This window comes from Sylvia atricapilla, chromosome 4 (assembly GCF_009819655.1).
Source record: "Sylvia atricapilla isolate bSylAtr1 chromosome 4, bSylAtr1.pri, whole genome shotgun sequence".
Lineage (NCBI taxonomy): Eukaryota > Metazoa > Chordata > Aves > Passeriformes > Sylviidae > Sylvia > Sylvia atricapilla.
Window position 1 is genome coordinate 21,244,781 of NC_089143.1, and position 23,225 is coordinate 21,268,005.

A 23,225-nucleotide genomic window follows, 5' to 3' on the forward strand; every position below is an offset into this window, starting at 1 on the left:
GCCTCTCTGGGAAACTGCACTTCTAGAACAAGCATCTGCTGTACATATGTGAACTTGTGACTTGTTCTCAGCCCAGCCAGGTAACTGCATAATTCTGCTCCCAGGCCCACTGAAGGCCCCTTTTCCTCCTCTGTACACTTTCATCACAAAGATATACAAAGCTAAATTTACTGTAGGGAACAGTTTTTATTGCCAAATCATTTCTTGTGCCACAACCATGCAACAATATCTGCAGTGACATACTGGGTTCTCTGATTAGAAATGTACCTCCAAAAAAACCCCCAGTTTCAAGTTAAAGGATTCTACATCTTTGGTATTGCGCTTCAGAAAAATCTTCATGTAATGAAGATTTTAAGGCTGCTACCCTCAGTCTGAGGAATTCTAATTAAGAGCAAAATCATTTGGCAGAGGAACAGAGGTGTCAGAACATCTGTCTATAATTCTATTGTATCCAACAAAACAACTTCCATCTCCAAATAGATGGGTGATGCCCTTCATTTTTCCCCTCTAGCAATTGCCAATTAAAGAATTGCATTTAGGATTTGCTGATATTCCACACAACAGCTGCTGGTAGATTTCTGGCTGACTATATAGACCAGCTTCTTGGAAGGCCAATGTGCTGTACAAGCGTGGCAAAAATGGAACAGGCAGCCAGGATTAAATCACAGTTAAAGGGGGAGGGGAGAGGAATGCCTGCATTACAGCCTTGTGAGGAATTACTGGTCACATTAGTTCTCCAAATCTATCGCTGGCCTAATTAAGCTGCATTTTCACTGTAAAGCAGGCAAACTGCCAGTCATGGTAAAGTGAAACCAGCTTTCCAGTAACTGCCAGGAGGAACTCAAAAGCAGGTTCATGTTTAAAACCGAAGCCTTCAAGGATAAGGGGGGCTTGAGGAGTGATGTTTGAACAGAGCTTGAACTAACATTAAAATACAACTCTTAAAACAGCAACGTATAAGGTGGGTTAAGGGTCTTGTAATGTGTGGGGCTGGTTGGTTTTAGTTTGTTGGTTTGTTCTTTTGTGGGTTTTGAGCATTTTGGTTTTTTTTTAATTTGCATCCTCTGAGCTTGATTTCATAATAATGTCAAGAATTACTATTTCCTTTTGAAGTCATTACAATGTGTACAGACCATACTCTTTTTCCTGTTTCTCTGCTTGAGAGCAGGCCAAGGGGTCTGAGTTTAGCACAAGACATGTACAATCTAAGGCAAACAAGTAATGTAGGGGCCTGATTCAGAGCAGTACAGCCAGACTCCTTAGACCAGTTTGTGGTGTGTGTACACTGGATCAACAACAAACCTGTGTTATGGCATTTGGTCCAAGAGCAGAAGATATTTTCAGTTTTCTAGTCAGGATTTGCTAGCCAACCACAAAGACCATATTAGTTCTTAAGGAATTAGAGGCTCAGGCCACATGCCAATAAACAAATCCAGTGGAAGCTGAAGCACGAGCAGTCACCCTCACTGCCATCCAAACACACATCTCAGTGCAGGGTTTCCAGCTAACAGGCATTCCACAGGAACAGAACTGCAAGGTCTTCGAGGAATCAAAAAATAGGTCATCCTATGCATCACCGTTCAGGCACAGTGCACAAGCTCTGCTAACTGCTTAACTCCTCCTCCCCTCCCCCTTATTACTTCAATGACAGGGATTTAACTACAACGGGAACCCACTGATCAGATTCAATAGCAACTCTTACAGGTCAGACTCAGAAATAATGGATGAATTGCTTGCTGTGCCAGTCCCTATGCCACAGCAGAACAAGTTTTAGGGGCTAGACACTGAGAAAACCTTGTTCATTTGCATCTTAAACCAAATATCAAACATACCCTTTACCAAACCTTCTCTTGTCCTTGCATTGTTAGTAACAATAAAATGCAAAACTGCTAAGACAGGGACACAGTAAACACGAAGAAACCATGGTGCAAAATATTCTACTTAGAAGAAAGAAAATAAAAATAAGTTAACTGTTCCACTGTAGATGTTGGTTTGCAGGCTAGGAGATATTCTAATCATCACTCTTGAAAAGAAATCAACATTTTTCCTTTTCAAAGGATGCTTCACCAACATTTCATTTCTGCAAGGTATTTTTTTCAGTGATTGAACAATAGGCCAAAGTATGAGAAGCAGCAAAAGCATTTTATTTGCTGTATAATTAGTGTCATTAGAAATATGATTGGTAAAAAAAAACCACACAAGTCCACACAGAAAGGAAAGCTTAATAAAACCCAAAGACAACTGGAAAGGTGGTGGTGGTGTTAGAGACTTAGCAGAGAAAATTTTTAAGTCTTCCAAGGTTCTAGACAGCAGCAACTCTTTGGCCATCAGGGATGGTAACAAATCTTCCTACTACTACTTTGCATCAGAGTGTCCTCCTCCACCCTTGTTGGAGTGCTAGCTTCAAATCACCTAAATGTACTCTGGAGTGTGAGAAGGGAACTAAACACAACATCAGGATCTCTTCGCATGAGGTAATGCTTTCATGCAACTGTTCTGCACATGCAAGGGCATAAAACTTACTGAGCAAACACCATCTTCTCAAAAATCACTTCAAGTCATAACAACACTTCACTTTGTTTAATTCCTGTATTTTCCAAAAGGTGGTAGAAGTACTGCATTTTTAAACAATAACATGCTTCTCCTCCTTCAAACAGAAAATATCTTTAATCTTTGAAACAGAATGATTTCTTTTCTCTGACACTGAAATGAGACAGTCTTAATCCATGAAAGTAACAATTGTGTTTCTGAAGCAACAAGTTGCCACAACGATTATTTGTAAACATTATACCCACAACAGTAAGTACATTAAAATCCCACACTTCCACCTTAAAATAAACCACAAAGATTTGACATGAAATACATAAAAAGTTTATTATGTATGTACCCCATCTTCTTATCTGGAGGAGAAAATCTGAGGCAACAGTTCGGTGCAGTATAGAGAAGCAAAGCAATATACAGTAGCTGCACACAGCTTGATTGGTTTCAGACCACAACTAAATACTCTTACTATGACTGTTAGTACAGAAATGTTCTGTAATTAGAAAAAAATGAGAAGTATTACTCTCATGCTGTACAGTCTTATGTTTCTTGGTTAGAAAAGAACAACTGATTGAGTTTGAATCTTTCGTGCCTGAACCTTGCACACCAACTCGTTTGTCTGTTGCCTCTGGAATGTTCAGCACAAAGGTTAAGCTCCAGACATAATTTAAGTGCTTTTCATGTGCAAACTGTTATTCGCTAAAGCTTTCAAAGTACATTTAATTACAGATATGAACACCCTGTAAAGATATGAGGATATGACAGCAGACCCAGAGGCCAATACAGATTTTTTAAGAGAAATGCTAATGTTCCACTGCAGTAGTTCTAGTCCCTGATTAGGTCCTTCCAAAGAGGGGGCTTATTTCAATTGTAGGAGATAGACCACTCTTTAACAGAAGCATCATGGGATGTTGTTACCAGAGTATGTTCATCCAACCACGCCAGGCCGCTTACATGATGTAGTCTGTGAGCATCTGTATCGCAGTGCAAAGTAACAGAAAAGAATTAGGAAGGCTGGGTTGACAAGGTAACTTCAGCACATTGCAAATATGATTTGTAGCTGCATTAAATACTAGTACTGGATTTTAAAAGTAACTACAAAAGTAACTACAAAAGTAAAAAATTCCAGCTAGTCTGGCTAGATAGAGATTAACAAAAAGGTCAAATTTGAGAACATTGAAAGCCTGCTTACCATTAGTCTAGAAAACAGGAACAGTGTTGGATTTTGAGAACTACTAGCAACTTTCAAAAGTATTATGTTGAAGAAAACATACCTGGTATCTTGACTCTGGTCTCTGGATCACTCACAGTCCAAATATATACCATCATGTCCATGCCTCCAGAAGCAAAGTGTTCATTGTCTGGTGACCATGCAATACAAACAACTTTTGCATGGTGTCCGTAAAAGACATTATGCTCCTATTTGAAAATCAGAGAGACAAGGGTTATTCTAGTAGTTAAAGCTACTTCAGGAAATCACTAGCTTTCAATGTACAGCATCAGAACAAGTAACTGCAAAACTTCAGACAATGTACATCTCAGGTGCAGATGGATGCACTAAGCAAACCAAGTGGTGGCTTCATTTTATGTTATTTATTTAAATACTTAGTAGGCCAGTAAAATACAAACCGCTTTTTTAAAAACCCACTAAGACATTTTTCTATGAAAGCTTGATCGTGCATATGCAATTTAGAGGCTTCTAAGAAAAATCCCACAGATGTTTCTCAAGGCAAAATTCTTTCAATTTTTACTTCGAAAACAAAATGTTTTTTGTGGAATGCAATCCTGCATTTTTACTTCACTGTTGTTTTAGTCACAGTTTAAGGAGCTTACAGGCTGATACACAATGACTGCTTGGGCTGAAAAGTGCAAATTGCTCCGTTTTTCGGTTTTTGGTTAAAAGGTAGTAGATTGGCAAATAAAACAAGATTCCCCATCCTAGCATATCCCTTTCATTGCTTAGTCCTTACCATGAAACTGTGTGCCAGAGCCAGCAGAATTTTACTGCTTCATTGAATTTTATCATATTGCATGATTCTTATCAAATTGAGTCTGTGTTCTTGACCATTTCACAAAAATGCACACAAATTCTCTAACAGACCTGGCATGTATTTTGTTATTTCCTTTAGAAAAACCCCAAACAAACTAAGAGTTCAGCAGACCCAAAGGAACTTTTTGCTCTTAACTACTGGTAGTCTGTGGAAAACCAGCTCCTTCCCTTTTTTAACTATGCATTTGTTATTAGGTGGGTGTCAGTGTTTTCCCAGCAGCCTACCCATGCTGCACATTTCCTCAACTTTTTTACAATCTGGAGGGTTCACATAGGCTGCTGTAAACACCAGTACTAGCCCAAAATAGCAAGTAAACAGACAGTCACAGAAACATCAAATTTACATCAATGATTTACAATTAAGCCTCAGCAGCTACAACAGATTTAGAGATGAGCTGTCAGTCAATTTGTTTTCAAACAAAGACAACTCTCACTACAACAATTCTTACCGCATAGCCATCAGCAACACTAAAGACAGTGACAACTTTGTTTGCATCACAGACTGCAAGAAAGGCACCATCGTGAGAATATGCCAGGTCAGTCACAGGACCTTTAGCTTCCAAAGTCTTATCATCACTTTTCAAAGAGGTTCCTTGGATTGAATACAAATGGACATTTCCATCCTGCAAATTAACAACAAAGAAGGTGAAAAGGTAGAAAAACATTTTACAATAGAAAGAGGAGTTTCTGAAAGTTTTTTGCATTAGCTCTGTCTGGTAGTGGTTATGTTAAAAGATTTAGATAATCTGTCATTTATGCTGGCTACAATCCACAAAGTGTGGAAAGAAACCCATTTTTCTAGAATTTGCCAACTTCAACACACTGGGTAAAAACAATTTGGCAATTTCAAAACAGCAAAATCAAGAAAGAAGATTCAATTAAATAAGAAGTGAATTTAGGTCACAATTGTGGCAGAACCTGGGAATGAAAACCCAGGAACACCAAATACACACGGCTTACTTCAACAGTACTGATGTTGTTACATGTAGTCACCTGCCATTTCTCAACACAACACACCTACTATTATTAAATGCTTCTATTACTTGCTCCAGTGTTCAAAGCAGTACAGTTTTAGGAAGTTCAACCTTACCGCTCCTCCCACTGCTGCTGTGCTTCCTGTGGGGTGAATGGCTACAGCTTCTGGCTCATAGCCAAGGTCATCAATTGCAAAACATTTTTTCTTATCTTTCATCAAGACAATCTGTAAGTAGAAAACCAGAAACTAAGACCCTTCTTCAAAGTACCTAATATGAAACTATCACTAAGCCACATTGCTTAGTCATAAATACAAATCCCCTCTGATTGCTCAGAAGTTTATTGTATTCTCATCTTAAGAGAACAGTTTCATTCTTAAAAATTAAGAAATGCCTACATGTGGTGACTCTAGTCTGTTGTACTGGAGTACTCGTGTTCTAAATTACATAGTGCAGTGCATTCTCCATTGCCTTCAGCTTTGCTTCACTTAGTTTGAACATGAAACAAACATGGACAAACCAGTATTTTTAGCAATGCTTACTCACTTTCTGGATCATTTTTAAAGGAAGGGGGGCAGGACCATATCAGTAGAAAGTTAATGCTGCAGTGTTAAACCTTAAAGGCTATTTCCTATCCAGTTCTATGCTATGGTTAACTGGGATTAACTCACATGAAAGCAGGTTTGGACAACACTATTAAATGTCCCAAACACAAGACTAGCACTCATGCAAAAAGCATAAAACATTAGAAGTTAATAATGTTTAGAAACAAGCGAGCCTTGGGGCAGTGTCTCAGGTTTTCTGTGATGTGTAAACTAGTGGCAAGTAAGCTAGAGCTGCTTATGCTGTACAACAACACTAGTTAATTGGTTAGTTGGATTAACTGTAAAAAAATAAAATGCAGAAGAAGAACATCCTTTTGCCAAAATCGTGTCACTGAACAGATCTGACAAGAGCGATTCTGATGTTTAACCTTCCAGCACAAAGCTGTATTGATAACAAATACAGATGCATCTACACAAAGGGACTTTGAGAAATTTAAATCTATACCTAAATGTTCAAAATGGTACTGGATGGGAAAATGCAATGCTATCAAGTATCCTGCTGAATTGTGTTCCCTGTAGGTCTTATTGGGAAATTCTGCAGATGTGCAAGTGAATCCCACACTAAACAACTTAATGTTACCATACATGGCACTATTAACATAGCAATAGTTGATAATCCACATGTTAATACTTACTTGTCCAATGCATAAAACTACAGTATAACCACCAGGACCCACAGCTAAACATTTTGGCTGAACATCCATTTTCACAGCATCCTGGCCACTGGAAGAGGAAGTGCCAAGGTAGAGAAACAGGAAGAACAAAGCAGGAAGAAATTATTCCTTATCTACCATTATTTCAATTTGTCTGTTCAAATAATCACCCACTAGTCATCAGAAACACGCATAAATTAATTTTCTTATCTACTAATCTGCAAAGTTTCCTATGTTTAAAAAAAAAAAGTTTCTGTGTTTAAAGCTTTATTATCTTGATCAGGTAGTACATCTTTGAAATGAAAGTCAATGCTACTATACTACAGTTTAATTTTTAAACTAACTACATTATCTTAAAAGGCTTCTTTAAATTCTGGCTTCTATGAAGAAACAGCTGTGTCCCACTCCTTCTGATCACATTTATCTCCACTATCTCTGGGTATTTTTGAGTCTCAAAGCAGACACCCTTACCTACTGCCCCTAACTATGTTATCCAATACAAGACAGGTCTCCATGTAAACCACGGAAGGGAAAAAACAAACTAAAAAGCCTGGGATGTATTTCTCATTGTCAGAAAAAAGCACAAGGTTGGTACAGAATCATTTCTACAGTTTCCACGGTAACATAAAACCTAAATAAACTTCAGCATTTATATTTACCATATAAAATCAACAACAATCTTGCTGTAAAACAATTACACTGCAATAAAAGGCAACATTTTAACTAACCTGTAATCCCTCTTGCTAAGGTTGGTATAGCGTACAGTGTCATCCATACTGCAGGTGACCAGCTGGTCCATTTCATCCACTGCCATTCTAGAAACCTGGTTTGTGTGGCCTTTCCCAGAAAAGCCATCATTCTCTCCAGTTTCAGAATCCCAATAATGTGCATAACAGAATTAAGGAACATTTGAAGATACTGGTGCAGTCAGATTCCACACCATATAAAGTTAAATAATTGAGAACAGGTAAGGTTAGAAGGGACCATTTGAGATTTAGTCTAACCTGCTGCTTGAATAGATGTCAGCAACAACAGGCTGCAGGGTTCTGTAAAGTTCTTAGAATCACTAGAGATGCAGACTCTACAAGCTCCATGGGCAACCTCATAATACTATTAAGTGAAATTCTGTTGTTCTGTAGTGAGATAAATGACCTACCACAAACACTAGCAAACACTAGAATAATTAGCATTAGGTCTGAGACTAGAAAATACTTTTTAAAGTATTTCAGTTAGAAGCTCTTGTAACACTGGCTTTCCCTCACGTTATATGGTAACATCAGTGTGAACTACTCACACTGCATTATGGGTCTGGAAAGAAACAAGACCTATATTTACAAGGGTTTAAGCCAAAGGGATATAATTTTAAAGCCAGGATAAAGGACTATAATTGTAACTATGAGGTTCAAAACGCTGGAAATGTAACTTTCTGCATATTCTGTCACAAGTGGAAAATATTTATTGCTGTTTCTTGACATTAAGAGGCTAATTTCTATATTTACTTGCTCTTCCATATACTATTAAGCTACTTATCATGAAGGAGCAACAACTGAAAATTAAGAGCTGGCTTATATTTAGCAGGAAAGTGTGAAGGCTTATAAAACATTATTAGGGGAAAGCAAAATAAACTTTAGACAAAATATTCACTTGTGTCCAATAAACTGTCTTTGGCAAAGCTTTTCTTTTTCACCTCTCGTAATGAGCTCTCTCAGACTATAAGACTAGAACAAGTATCATTATCATTCAAAGGATATTAATATGACCGTCATTACTTCCAGAGTAAATATAGGACTTTCCACCATTTTTGTGCACTGTAAGACACTGAATTGATTTACTATGACCCTGTGAATGGGACATAAATAATTATTGATGAGCAATTTTTAACACATACATACAGCTATGAGAAGAATAATAGGTTATTCAGAAAGTAACAGGATATTCACAAGCATTAAAAGTCACCCAGTACAAAAACCATTATTTTACAGTGCAGTAATTTAACTGTTACAGCACTGCTATGTCCTTGATGAGAAACAATAAGCACTTTATTAGCCTGATGAGCCAAAATACTTTCATGGCCTTTTCATCACTGCTTTTCAGGCACTTTATGATTCAGGGAAGAGGACTAAATATGGTCATGTACCCACACCAACACCCAGAATTATAGCAGTGATGGCAAAAATCTGGGACATTGTTTCTAGTTCATGTAAAAATGTAAGTTCCCCTGAGAGAGAGTCCTGTGTCAGTGAACTCTTTAAATCCTAAAATTAAAGTTCAATTGCATGGTAACTCTAATCACCTTGTCCACAATACACTAGTTCTGGGAGAATGAGACATCGTTGGTAGTTTTCTATCTATGCCGTATTTCTTTTCTCATCTCAAGAATGCTTAAAAGCTGCTACAAAGGATAACTTGATAATATTATTTGAAGTGAAATAATCAGTCTAGGTATTTGCACAAAGCACAGTCTCACACGTGTAAACAGTAACTTCTTCATTCATATGACCTCAAGAAAGAATCACACATAGCTCATTTGGCAATGCTAATTTAACAGAGCTATTTTTCAATAGCTACTATTCCATCTTGACAACTTCAATCACTGAGTCATTTATTGCAGAAACTCATGCAGTAACAGAACTTTAACCTACCTTTATGACACGTAAAGGCTTATCTGGATTGTTCTTGTCCAAATAATTGATATAGCCAGAAAGGGAGATAGTCAGTAAATGGTCTTTCTGCCACAAGCAACCCAGCTGCTGATCCAACACGTTTGATCCCATGTTAAAAGTATTTACAATAGAATTAGCACCAACATCCCAGATTTTAGCAGTTTTATCTCCAGAAGCAGAAAGCAACTGACTACTGTCAGGGCTCCAACTAATCTGTAAAAACAAATGTCACCACAAGACAGTAAATGCATTTATTAATCCAAGACTTTGCAGTACATTAACTGGGTAATGAAACACTACGGATCATTTGCACAAATGAAGTGATACTCACAGCATAAATACCTCCATCATGTGCTTTTCCTCCACCAAGAGCACACACTTTCTCTCCAGTCTTCCCATCATAGACAAAAATCTTAAAAGAGCACACAGACACACAACTTAAAGGGAAAAGGAGTAATAGAAAAAAACCCAAGATAATGTCTGATACTTTGATACACCAGACCCCTTTTTAAGCAGAGCCACAAGCTATGCTGCATTGAATAATTAAGACTAAACAATTGAGATGAAGATTGTAAATAATCACAGTAAGTCCCCTGTACTTTGGATCCAGACACTAGAAACCCTGGAAGATGTTACAGTTTAGACTCCTGCTGTGATGGCAGCTGCTTAGCACTGCTGTCATGAGTCTGCCCTCTGAGAGGGACAACCTACCTACCCTATGGTAAGAGTCATTGTCAATCCGCCCTTATCACTAGGGAGTACACATGGAGCTGGGTTGCTATCTGTAAATTCACTATTTCAGCTAGACCTCTCAGGGTCATAACATACATATTCCAAAAGTCCAACATATTTCTGCAAAAACAACCTGTAGGAAAATGCTAGGGAGATGGAACAGGGAAAAAAATCTGAGCAAGAATAGTCTGGTAATTACCACTTATCCGTTATTACAGATTTACAGGAGGATAGTTGAAAGTTTGAACTTGTGGCATAAAAAAGAAGCAACATGGATTTTACAATACTAATCCTATTCCCAAAATGCACAAGAAATTCTTCTCATGCAAAAATCAATATAAAAAGAGTCCCATGCTCTTTACCTGCCCATCTGCACTAGCTGTAGCAAATCTGTTCCCATCAGGAGAAAACCTCACACAGTTCACAAACCGTGTATGGTCCTGTAGAAAAAAAGTAAGAATCAGCAAACAAAAAAAGAACAGACTGTTTTACATACAATACAACCTAGTAACAATGAAGTTCTCTTACACGTGAACTATAAATTAGCTGTGTAGGAGATGCTTGCTGTAGGGAATTTCTGTGAGGTAAGTTTAGCCTCTACCTGAAGAGAATCATGGAGACCAAGACTTTCCAGGGAAGAGACACTACAACATCATTACTGATGTAGTTAAAACAACTCAGTGCATATCAGGAGAACGATTATCCAGTTTCAGGGATAAGTAATAAAAAAAGTCAGATGTAGCCTACATGCAGACACCAGATTCTTCCCCAGTGGTCATTGACTTCTTCTGCAACATTCTCCCGATTTCAACTCTTGCTTCATTGCACAGTGAGTTTTATACACAAAAGAGAATTTTTTCCTTCTTATTGCAAAAAAAAAAAAATATATATATATATATATATATATATATAAAGGACAGACATGAAGAATACATTACTATTTCACTGAAATTCCATTTCTGGAGACTACATTAATGGTAGTTCTGTGAAGTAATGAGGCAAGACTGATGTATGCTCCTCAAATAGATTATTTACAAGTAGGAGACTATTCAAACCATGCAAACTAGAAAACACACGTTAAATAGGGAAGCACCACAATGAGGCCAAAGCTCCCAAGCAGAGAGATTTGGAAGACTATTTTTAGTACTATGGAAGACAGGTTCTAACCTACTTTCTTCAACTATACTTCTTTTCCCCCTGATGATACTGCAGGTTCTAATCTAAACCATGTAACAGCCCATACCAGAATCCCATATATCAACTCAAATATCACTTTAAAAGGAAGACTGCATCACATACCAGGCTAAAGCAGGACTGGTAAGCAATGTGGACTTCAGAGTTCCAAAAGAACCAGCTTAGCAAAATGCAAGTATCAGCTTAAGTTCAGAATTATATTAGGCAACTACATCATTTCATCGGATCGCAGAGCTCAAAACAATTCCTTTTCTAGAACTGGAATGGAATCCTTATTAAAGTCAGCATATGAAGACTACTCAAGGCTCATGTGTAAGAAAATAAAAGGCTTACTACACTGTTTTTAAAACTAAAATACAAACCAAACATTTTGAATCTACTACTGCAATAACATCCAGTATCTTTGCTATAGTTTATTTGAGGCAAGAGATCTCCTGCCATCGAAACAGCTGCAGGAGCTTGCGGCTTTTTATTTTCTTTGGCCTTAAGCGACAATGAGTATCTTCACTGCGGTAGTTCCAGTCTTTGATTCATTTAAGGGATTGTAACAAGCAGAATAAGAAACAAAGTTAAAAAGAACATAGAAACAGAAAACTGACCACACAAGTTACTACCCATCCCACCAAGTAGCAATCAAGTCATGCTTTGAAACATCTACACTCACCCCTTCTAACTGACCCTGGGATTTCAGATTTAAGCACTCATTATCAGATTGGAAAATTCCATTAAAATCACCGCATTTCTTGAGCCATGCACCTTGGAAAGCTTTAAGAAATTCTACACACGTGCACTGGGAAACAGAGCTCTGAAAGCATCAACGGAACCAATAAAACAGCCTACTTCCATAGCTTAGTGACAATGAAAAAGAATACTGGAAAAAGCAGTTTGGGTTCTCCTTTTAACCAATCATTTATTTTGGTTTTCTTGGCCTGAGATGAACATTTGGTTCTACACAGCTTTAAGAAAGCCACTTGACACCAGTCATGCTTCAAAGAGGGGAACTGAGAATTTCTGTTATTACAGCTAGTTGAGATAAGAATTGCAAGCTTGTTGGAAATTGAACAGTTTAACAGAGCCACATCTAAACTCAAACTCACACTTAGTGTAAACTTGAACTTGAATGGCGGTCCCTCGAAGAAAGCAGCACAGTTGTCATCACTGCCAGTTGCCAGACGATATGGTCTCGTTTGTTTAATGTCCACGCTATTGATCACTTTATTGTGCCCAGTAATCTCACCAACGGAAGAGCCACTATCCCACAGGAACACTGCTCCAAATCTAGTTAGAAAAGCACACAATAACTACAATTCATAAAAGTTACACGTAGATTAACTCCTTGAACATCTGCAAACTGCAGATTTGAGTGCACTCAAAGAAAAGAAATTAGGTCATCTCATTAATCTCATGCAAGCGCATCAGAGTTCCCTAAAGGCTATATGGGATCTTGCTGGTGGGAGATTCTAATCTTCAATAGATTAGAATGCTGAAGGGGACAAACAATCAGGTTTTGCATATAAAGCTTCTAAAATTCAGAGATCCAATGTATATTCCTCACTAAGACTGCTGGTTTATAAAAGAAAGTAGTAAATTACTCCAACTGCCTAGCCACAACAGACTGCAGAAAGCTAGGATAACAATGACTTTGGATCACAGTTATCTGACTATTTAGCCTAGATTGGGTACCATCATTTTTACAAATATTAATACTTAAAGTTTAAAGGAAGAAGAGTTTTAAAAGCATTTTTGACAGTTCTTACTCTAAATCACCTTTAAAAAAAACCCAGTATAATCAATACTAGGGGACTAAACTGCCAGAGCATTGCTATTTGAAAGGTCTTCTCTAGAATCCCTCCAACAATATTCTAGACTGAAAGTGCATCCACCTAACAGGAAGCTGGCCAAGTTTTTGAAGGAGGTGAGCAAACTCACATTGTACCCAGGGGCAGATGGGCGCAGAGGGAGCAATGGAGGACAGAGAATCTCTTTCAAGGACACAGTACATGACAGGGATTAAGAAATGGTGCAGGGGCCCAGGGAACAGCACCACACAATGTTTTTCAGTCCTTTAGGCATAAGGCTACTTGGTGTGGACTCTACTTTAAAAGTTCTGACAGTCTTTGAACATTAAACGGAGGACACAAACCTAAATGGGCATCTCATTTAGTCAGCTAAAGGACAACTGACTAAAACAACTGGTTGTTTTCCTTTCACTGAACTACCAAAATAAGGCCTAAAATTATTGACATGTTGCCAAAGGAAAAAAATCAAATGCACTTTTTTTTTAAAAAAACTCCTCTTATTCAATCAACTGAATAAGACCATGAGTCCAATAAATGAAGGAAGAGAGAAAAAAAATCTTGTTTTCCCCTTCCTAGCCTATCAGATTTTGACAAAAAAAAAATCCACCAAACAGCTATCCTTGAATGTAATACCCACCTACCTTTAAGAAACAAGTTCCATACAATGTTTAGACTAAGCAATTGTAATAGACATGCATTTTCTAACTAATTTACAGCTGTGAAACACTGCATAGAAAATTTTGCTGCAGAACAGCACAACTTGAAGTCAAGACAGGGAAAAAGCAATGACTTCATTCCATTGAAGAATTAAAAGCTCTCTGCAAGGAACTTGCCTTGTTAGAATGTAGAGGTTTACAGTAAATGCATGTAGGTATAAACATACACACACAAACACAGAAGAATTACTCACTTTTCTCTTCCTTCTCCAACCACAGCAATTCTCTTGCTGTCTTCAGTCCATGCAAGGTCCTTTATTTTTCCTGCAAAGGGCTGATACTCATACTTCAGTAGGTGTTCCTTCTGTGTAGTATCCCAGATTCTCAGCTTTCCAGAGACATCTGCCAAAATAAAATAGAATATAACTATTGTTCCAGCATGACTCAGTCACATGACTCAACAATCTGCCAGAATACAGATTTTCAGCTACACTGAAGACTTGTACTAGGGACCTACTACCTTACCCTATTACAACTACTACAAATCCCTTTATTTAGGAATTCTGAAGACTATATCCATTTCAATAAATTAGATTTTTAACCAGATATTACAATTCAAGACATGCAGCACCAAATAAAACAGACAGAGAAAACACTTGCAGACACATGAAAAAACTGCACAGTAAGAGAGTAGGAACTTGAACGTTATCAGCTGGTATGTGGTAAGTATCTGTTACACAAAGAATAAGCCAGGCCAGCCCCCCTGCCCAGCAGCTACAAGACAGCTCACTGACCCTTCACTGGGAAGTAAGCCACCCGACACCTACAAGAAGGGATCAGTCCAGTGGATGGTGGTTGATGCACTACAATTTGTACCTTCAAAGGACACCTGTTTTGCATACAAAAATCAGGCATATGTGGGTGTACAAAGATTTCTGTCCACAGAACCCAATTCATGCACATCAGTGTAACTTTCTATACAGAAGCATCTACACATTTAATGATGTGGATGCCTGCACTATCTGGAATACTAGACAGGAATGCAACAGAATATTCAGGAACAGAAATGTCAAAAGCAGCAGACATGGCACAAGCAGTTAACAATTTAAGACTGAAGATAATGAAAGCTCTCTGGCTCACTGTTTCCACTGAGTATTGTAAAACCCAAGAGCTATTCAGAGCAATTACTGTGGTGCAGGATTGTAACCGGAGGAATTGTTCTACACACAGACAAATTTACAATCCCTAATGAAACCCACACAGCATAGTCTGTGTGCATTGTACCCTTCAAAAAAGACACTGCTTTAGAATAAACCACGTGCTAAAATATGCATCTTTCACCTCAGCAGAATGCTTAAATCCTGTTCACCATTTACTGGTGCACCTTTATGATTCAATTTAAACATATAGCCACCCTGCATCTTTGGGACCTGGTCACAGATTGATCTTCTTCACTTCTGCTAAAAGGACAGATTCAGAATTTTATGGAAAGAACTTGTTATTGAAGCAGAATTTTAATGTGGACTTTACAATCGAATTGTTTTCTCCATCTATTAATAGATAAGACACAGAGCTTTAACTTTGCAGTATCTCCCATTACTACATCTGCTACGACTGCAATAAGAGAAATTACCATAAAAGCCAAAAGCATATTGCCAAAGGTCTGTCTCATGAAGCACATGAAGTATTAATGCAGGCTGCATGGCTAATGCAGATTTATAGACAGAGAAATGAATCTTACATGTTATACTTAGAAACAGCTTAAACAGCCTGGTCTATCTTCAGACCCCATGCTCAGCAGTATCATAAAACTATTTATAAGTGACATACAGAAGACACGTTTTAAGGAAAATATTGCAACCTAAACTCTTTCTCCTGGGTATGATAAAAATTCTGAGAAAAAGCAACCAAATACTTCCCTAGCACAGTATCTATAACTGCTATTTTATGATGGACTAGAAATCTAAGACTAAAGAAAAAATTAAGACAGTTATTCTGAATATTAAGTGCTGCACAAACCTAGAGCGCCAAGTTTGTAGAATACAGAATGCAAACTGGATTTTAAGAGGGTATTCTGTTTGACACATGGTCCACACACAAGACTGAGCCAAGAAAATCCTGGCTGTGGTCCCTTTCAGACAAGAATGTGAGAAAAAGGAAAAAGAAAAAAAAAAATCAGCTCTGCTGTCAGTGTTCTTAAAGATTCCCCAGTGCTCCAAAAATATTTATTCTAATATCGCTTTCTCATATGAAGGAAACCAAGGACAGCATATTTTACATACTCCCATTCTACTAAGAATTTTGCATGAATCTGTGCTCCTTTTCTAAGGGGCTCATATTCAGAATGATTTATTTTCAGATATATTACTTAGAAAATGTATCTGTATTTTTTACACATTACTTGCTTCTGAAGCACTTCTAATTGACAGTGGCATGCATTTAAAAAAAAATCTATATTTTTGCTGCAAATCTTTGCAAGAAATACAGGTTACAGTACTGTATTTATCAATATTCTTCACTGTATACCAGTCCTCCTGAAAAAAAAAAATCAATTATTTGATGCAAGCTTCTAATAAAAACAGTTTGTTCAGTTCTTCAGTACTCAAAACCTGCTATAATAATGAAATTTACACAGTAAAAATTCATGTTACACATCCTCAGACAATTGGTTCACATGCATTATATGGAAACTGCAACTCAGCCTCTTTCCCTGCTAAGTTGCCAAGAAAAGCTTATTTAGTTCAGGTTAAAAAGTAACAAAAGTCATAAATGTTGTCATGTTTGGTCAGGCAGATGGGAGAATGGAAAGAAAGGAGTATACACTGTTTTAGAACCCTTCTCCTGCCGATCAAGTATCAAAGTTTAACTTCACAAACAATAGTCCTGTATTTCAGAAAAAACTTTTCACTCTTCTGCATTCACACAAGTCTTCATCAGTATTTAGGTTTCATTGCCAGGTTCTCTTTTTATTGAAATAATACATTTTAAAAGACCAAGAATGTCACTAAGCTCACTGCCTGAGAAAGGTTAGAGGAACAAGGACAGCAGTGTACATAATTCCACCAAAGCACGTCCCACTGAATGCACATTCCATACACACACACAAAGTGTTACTACTGTTTAGCCAGTAATTTTAACTGTTCTATCCACACATCTCATGCACATGGATACTTTACCTCCCGATGCTATGTAGAATCCACTGGGAGCATACTTTGCAACTACAACCTGGTGGGCATGCTCAGTGTAGATGTCAGCAATTGCAGGGGTCTATTTTAAAGGAGAAAAAAATTACGAAGTTGTACTTCCTCTTTTTCAAAGGAATAAAACCAGAAATTCAACAATAAAATTCATCGCATCTCCCTGCACTCTCTTCTCTCAAACTCTGACTTTCAGTTTAAATTAAGCAATTGTCTAAAAGCGAGAAGTGCAGGACGCATTGCAGAACACTGCTGGTACCACTGAAGCAACACACTACTTTCTATTTCTAACAACTGACACAAAAAAGGATTTCTTTTTAAGGACCCTTTCTTCTCCAATACCTGCTGAACAGTAGAAAAACACTCTCCAAAACAACAGGCCAAGCATCAGGATCTCTTTCTTTAGGAATAGCCTAGGGATAAAGCAGTTACTCAAGCAGAATACTAAATATGAACTGTGCTTTGCAGCACACATCTAAAATTCTACTGTAGTCAAGTATGGAACTTAAATCTGCAGTCAACCATAACACACAGCTATTAATCATCACCATGTACCCCAAATCACTCAATAACCAATGAGATATGCTAGGCTTGCTCTTTCTCGATAATTGCAATCCACTTAAAAAGCCAGGAGACCTGGTATCAAGAGTGTACAGGAATTCTGAAAAAAAATTGACTGCCACTCCATCATAATTTTATCTCTTCTATGTTTTCATAAAGTCTTCTTCTAGTCTAAACTATGTTCTCAGATATTTCAGGCTGGAAAATAAAATGAACTCTGTGTTTCAGCAAATCAGTAGTGTTATACAATGAGGCACCACACAAATCAAAAAAGGATGACATCAAGGCAAAAAACTGCTTTCAACTTAATTGTATAAAAAAAGTCATTATGCATCCCTCTCAATTACAGTGTATATATGCTACAGCAGTAATACCCTACTCTTATAAATGTTTTTGTACCATTTAACAGGCCTGTTCCAGCTCCAGAAACTTGACTCATATGATGATGAAAACAAAATTCCATTTTAACTGCTATAATTAATACAGATTTATTCAATCAAACCAGAAAACCACCTGATGTTATAGTATGACTCAGCCATCCAATCAGGAAAAACTAAAACACCCGCTCTGTGTCAGAAAGCAATCTCCTGCTCACAAGAGTTCTTGCTGTTGCAGTACTGTTACATCTCAGGAGACAGAATACAGCTTGCTCCTGCAAAAAGGAGCTCTTTTTCATTCCTGTTTTTATGCATTGCTTGAGTGCATTATAGGTCTACTTAAGCCATAACCATCTGCACTTACAGCATGCACATCCCTCTTCATTTTGTGTCCAACTGGATTTCATCTGAGTAAGACAAGATAATGCTCTCCCTATTCTACATCTGCATCACCTGCATGTTCAGGGAGCTCAAATCCCCCTGCAAGTTGTTATTAATGGCATGGTAGGTGCTATCTTACAGACTAACTTTAAGGGGTAAAACAAAAGATAAAGACCCAAATTCAAGATACGGTAAATAGATTCCAGAAATCAGGTAATAACTTAAGGCTGTCAAATTACACATTTATTCAGTAGTATTATTTCTGTTTGTAAAGTAATTTTTCTAATTTGCATGTTTTTTTGTGTCAAGCCCAACCCAAAAAAACCCACTTCTAAAAAGATATTTAAGGAGAAAATTATAGTGTGAGCTGGGACAAATGTAGAACCTACATTAAACCAACAGCGAGCTTATGTGGCTTATTTCAAACACTGAAACCAGAGCCACATATGAAAGTGAGCAGTTTCAGTTCCAAGCTCCAAAGTAGTCTTAGATCCATGAAGATAAAATATTAATGAAGTATGAAACCTTAAAAATATCACTAGTCCTTTTCACAGGGCTTTTCCAGCACTGCTCCAGAACTACTTCTTGTCATAGGAAGTCTCTAGATCATGCTCAAAGATCAAGCATTAACCCTGAATGCTATATTCATCTGATTAGCTAATGCTAGATAGCTTTAGACTTAAGGAGAAAGGTGATCACTGCATTTTGATGACCTGTTTTTTTTTTTTTTTTTTTTAATTAAAGCACGACCATTCCATTGGACTACTGCTCATGGAGGGATTACACACAGACCCCTCAGCATTTCATTTCGTTGTTGCAAACTATTAGAGAGGCTTCTATATCATGCAAAGAACGCAGGGCTCTTAACTGCAGGGGGACACACTTGCAAGTCAGGTTACAAACTGCAACATTCTCCAGCACAAAACCCATAGCACAGGCTTTAGTCAGTTTTTGTGTTAGTGCTACAATATATTCTGTAGTCACCTGTCAATTATTAACAGTAGCAAACTTCCTTCCTCAGTTGGGTAAGTCTGCATAGCAGCATGAACTGCACCATAAAACTGAAGGATTCGTGACTTCCATTGCCACCCCCCTGGAGAGTTTAAACAGTCTCAATTTGAACTCCCACAATCCCACTTTGCCTGTTCTCAGGTCACCATGGGCCCTACGCCCCCCAGCTCATGCTGGGGCTCACATTTGGACTGGGCTAATCTTCAGCGAGCTGATTCAGGTAAAGCAAAATTCAGGTAAAGCTTTCTTCCAATTTAACCTCCAAAATGGGGTCAGAAGAGCATTAATGACAGTGCAAGGGAGAAGGTCAGCATTCACAACTTGGTCAGAAACTGTAACGTAAGCAGAGTGGCTTTTCCCTCTTCTCTCATCACACTGTGTGCCATTACAGGGTTTAACTGGGGCTTCTGGTTTCAGAAACTTGAACTTTTCTTGATACCAAGAGCAAAACACTATTACAAAGACATTATACCCACACACTGAAACCAGACTGCGAGCTTACTTTCGTTTTAAGTGGATGAATTTAAACTGATAGCAATCAAGAAATCTGCAAGGAATTAAGTTGTTAGTAGCATTTATCTATTATGGCATGACAATGAAGAAATGTCTGACTATAGCGGGGGTGGTGGGATAAAACAGGCAAACAGCTCAGTTTACAAAGGTGATTTACAGAAGCACCCATAAACAAATCCATTGTTGTGGAGACCTAAAAATTCCAGAGGTATGTCCTGCCCCTCCCCCTACAGCCCTTCCTGCTGCAGGCCAAATCCGCAGTAGGAAAGTAAATCTAAGGGAGAATTTGAGTTCTTAATTAAAAGCAATTACTTCGAATAAATTTACTTAAAAAAAAAAAAAAACCCAGCAGCAAGACAATGGCCTAAAAATGCAATGTTTCCTCCATATTTTTCAAGGGGATGCCATCTTTGTAAAGAAATCATTCAAATAACTGTTAACATTTCTTAGCACCAGAGGGAAACAAAAAAAAAAAAAAAACAACAAAAAACCCCAAACTCTAACCTCCCCGCTACTGAAGACATTAACTGGGGCATTCTAATATTTAATCGATGAGAAAAATTCCCAGTGAGCAGAGCTGAGAACTTGCACCCAGCCTGTCATGGAGTCCAGCAACTCATAACTGTTTTGATTCCTGGAGTTGGGGCTGGGTAGGGGGAAAGAAGCTGAAGAATAAGGCGTTTAAGGATACAGGTTTGCAAGTACTGACATGCTTCCCTGACAGGCTAAGGGTCCAAAACAAGGAAGGAAGAAGAGTTCATTTATTAGGCAAACACAGCACTCAACTTCATAATAGTGATACCTAAGAAGATAAACAGGGCCAACCAGACTATACCAGTCTCTCATCTCTTAAGCCCTATGCGAAGAGGGAAAGAATTGCACATTTTACCGAGATTGTCTACATATTACAGTCACTACCTATGGTTTTATGCCTGAGTCATGCACTCAACTTATTCCCCTACTGCTGATCACGGATCTGTGACCTCGACTGAAATCACCAAGACTGAATGAAGCACAGGCTGTTAAAGGAAGGGCAGAGAGACAAAAATGAAACTTAGCGAAAGCTTTACACTAGAAAACAAAATAAATCGAGATACATTACATCAATGTTTCTGATGACGACACATTTTCCATTGGTATAAAGAAAATTGTTGCCCTTAGGATCACCTCCAATAATTTTGGAAACGCCTCGTTCAACCTGAGGAAGGCTGGCGAACACTTTTTCTGTGAAGAATAAAAGGAGAAAGGGGATAAAAAGAAAATAAATAATACAAAATAAATAAATAAAAAAATCAAAGGAAGGCGCTTAATGCCTCCCCGCTACCGGCACACGCCCTGCGCTGCCGGCAGCCGCCGTCACTTGTTGCTGTCAGCGGGCTGCGAGGCTCCGCCGGCTCCGCGCCGTCCCGCGGGGCCGCACGAGGGTCCGCAGCCCGCGGGGCTCCCCGTCCCCGTCCCCGCCCGGCACCTCGCCGCCCCGGCCAGCTTACTGATCTCGTACGGCATCTTCGCCCACTTGTTACGGCGGCGGCGGCGGCAGGCAGGGGCAGGGAAGGGCGGCGGGCGCGGCCGGGCCGGGCTCTGTGGCTCCGCTGCCGCCGCTCAGCCCCGCTCGGCCCCGCGGCGCGAACCAGGAAGCGCCCGCGCCGCACGCCGCTCTCCGCTGCCTTTGACCATATATAGTCAACTCTGCTCGCGCCGCGCCGCTCCCCGCCAGCCCGCGCCGCGCGCCCTCCCCCGGAAATGCCGTGGGCTCGGCCGGGCCCGGCGGGGCCGCGCTGGGGCGGCCTCGGAGGCGGCCCCGCCCCGCGGGAAGCTGCGCGCAGGGCGGGCCGGGCCGGGCCGGGGCCGTGCGGGCGCCACTCGGCGGCTCTGACCGGCCTCGGCCGCGCCGCGCCTGCGCGGGGACCGCTCCCCCACCGCCGGGTGCGTGCCGGGGCGGGGCGCGCGCGTGCGCGGCGGCGGGGCCGCGGCGGGCGGGGCTGCGCGTGCTGGCACCGCCCTGTCCCGGGAACTCCGGTTGGGAAGGGGGCCATGGGCCGGGATACCGGGAACTCCGGGCGGGAAGGGGGCACATCGGCCGGGATACCGGGAACTCCGGGCGGGAAGGGGGCACATCGGCCGGGATACCGGGAACGCCGGGAGGGCTGGGGGGACACCGGTGGGGATACCGGGAACGCCGCGAGGGCAGGGGGGACACCGGTGGGAATGGCGGGAGGGCAGGCGGCACACCCGCGTGCAGCCCCGCGGTTCGGGAGCGGCGGCAGGGGCAGGCTCGGGGCGCCGCGGGCGTGTGGAGGAACAGCCCGGGGCCGCCGCTCCGTGCCCGCTGCCGGCCCGCTCCCGGCGCCTCTTGGTGCGGCAGCAGCCGCTGCTCCCGCGGCGTGGCCAGCGCGGGGCTGTGCGGGCCCTGCCCGGCGGGCGCTGTTGGCGTACCGGGACCGTGCCCTACGCTACTGCGCCGACACAGCTTTGGTTCAGCTGGGGAACTGTCGTCCTTGTCAGCAGGGATGGAGTCCCCGAAGTCACCTCCTGCGGCGGGAGAGAGGCTATCCAGGCCCCTGAGTTCCTCTTCTTGCAGAGCTCTTGGGAAGGCAATTCCTGTCAGTAGTCAGTATTTCCTTTAAGATCGGTCTTATTTTCATCTCTTATACGTTTACAATTATAATATCCTATAGTTTTATGCCTTTCAACTCCAAAAGCTGCTGAGGTGCTTCACAAACTGCTGATTAATCACCTGAGTTGTCCCCTGAGGCCACGTTGGATGTCTGTTAATATTAAGCTGAACCACGTACAGCCCTTTATATTTCCTGTATTACTTTGGATAAATTGAATTCTTCTCCCAATGCTATGAATATAAACCATGTGTATGATCAGCACTGCATGATACAGCAAGGCAAAGTGTTTGCATCTAATTGGCAGAAACCGCTGAAATACATGCTACTTTGTGCTTTTGTCCCTTTACCATGTTTCATTTGTAAAGTGAGTGAGTTTTTTCCTGTAAAACAGGAAGAAAAAAGCTTCAGGATAGATAAGGTATGACAGGACTTCCTTGCCCAGCATGTGAATACAGAATATAGAAAGAGCAAAGCTACTGGTGTGCTCTTGGCTCGCTGACCTGTAAAACAGGTCATGTGGGATTCTCCTTTGGAGCCTGGGAGGATACGCTGGGAAGGGAAAGGCTTTGGATTCTCAGTTGCAGAAAGAATCAGTATTGCGGTGCAGGAGTGTAAAGCCTTTCATGCAGAGAGGGGCAAGCATGTCAGAATGAAGGGATGCTGAAATTTCTCGAGTGCCTGTCCTGAGTTGGCTTATGCA

General features: G+C 40.2%; 1 protein-coding gene across 1 annotated transcript; it reads right to left on the reverse strand.

Annotated features, from left to right (window-relative positions):
* Positions 1-2,848: 2,848 nt before the first annotated feature.
* On the reverse strand, positions 2,849-21,632 carry WDR1 (WD repeat domain 1). Its single transcript, XM_066317262.1, has 15 exons — positions 21,398-21,632; positions 21,010-21,131; positions 17,044-17,134; positions 14,122-14,269; positions 12,510-12,690; positions 10,581-10,658; positions 9,818-9,898; positions 9,466-9,699; positions 8,575-8,662; positions 7,552-7,708; positions 6,806-6,893; positions 5,682-5,792; positions 5,041-5,214; positions 3,816-3,960; positions 2,849-3,515 (listed from the first exon to the last, which is right to left on the reverse strand). Exons 1-15 carry the CDS (start codon positions 21,411-21,413, stop codon positions 3,406-3,408), a joined length of 1,824 nt encoding a protein of 607 aa, XP_066173359.1. The 5' UTR covers positions 21,414-21,632; the 3' UTR covers positions 2,849-3,405.
* Between the last annotated feature and the right edge of the window lie 1,593 nt (positions 21,633-23,225).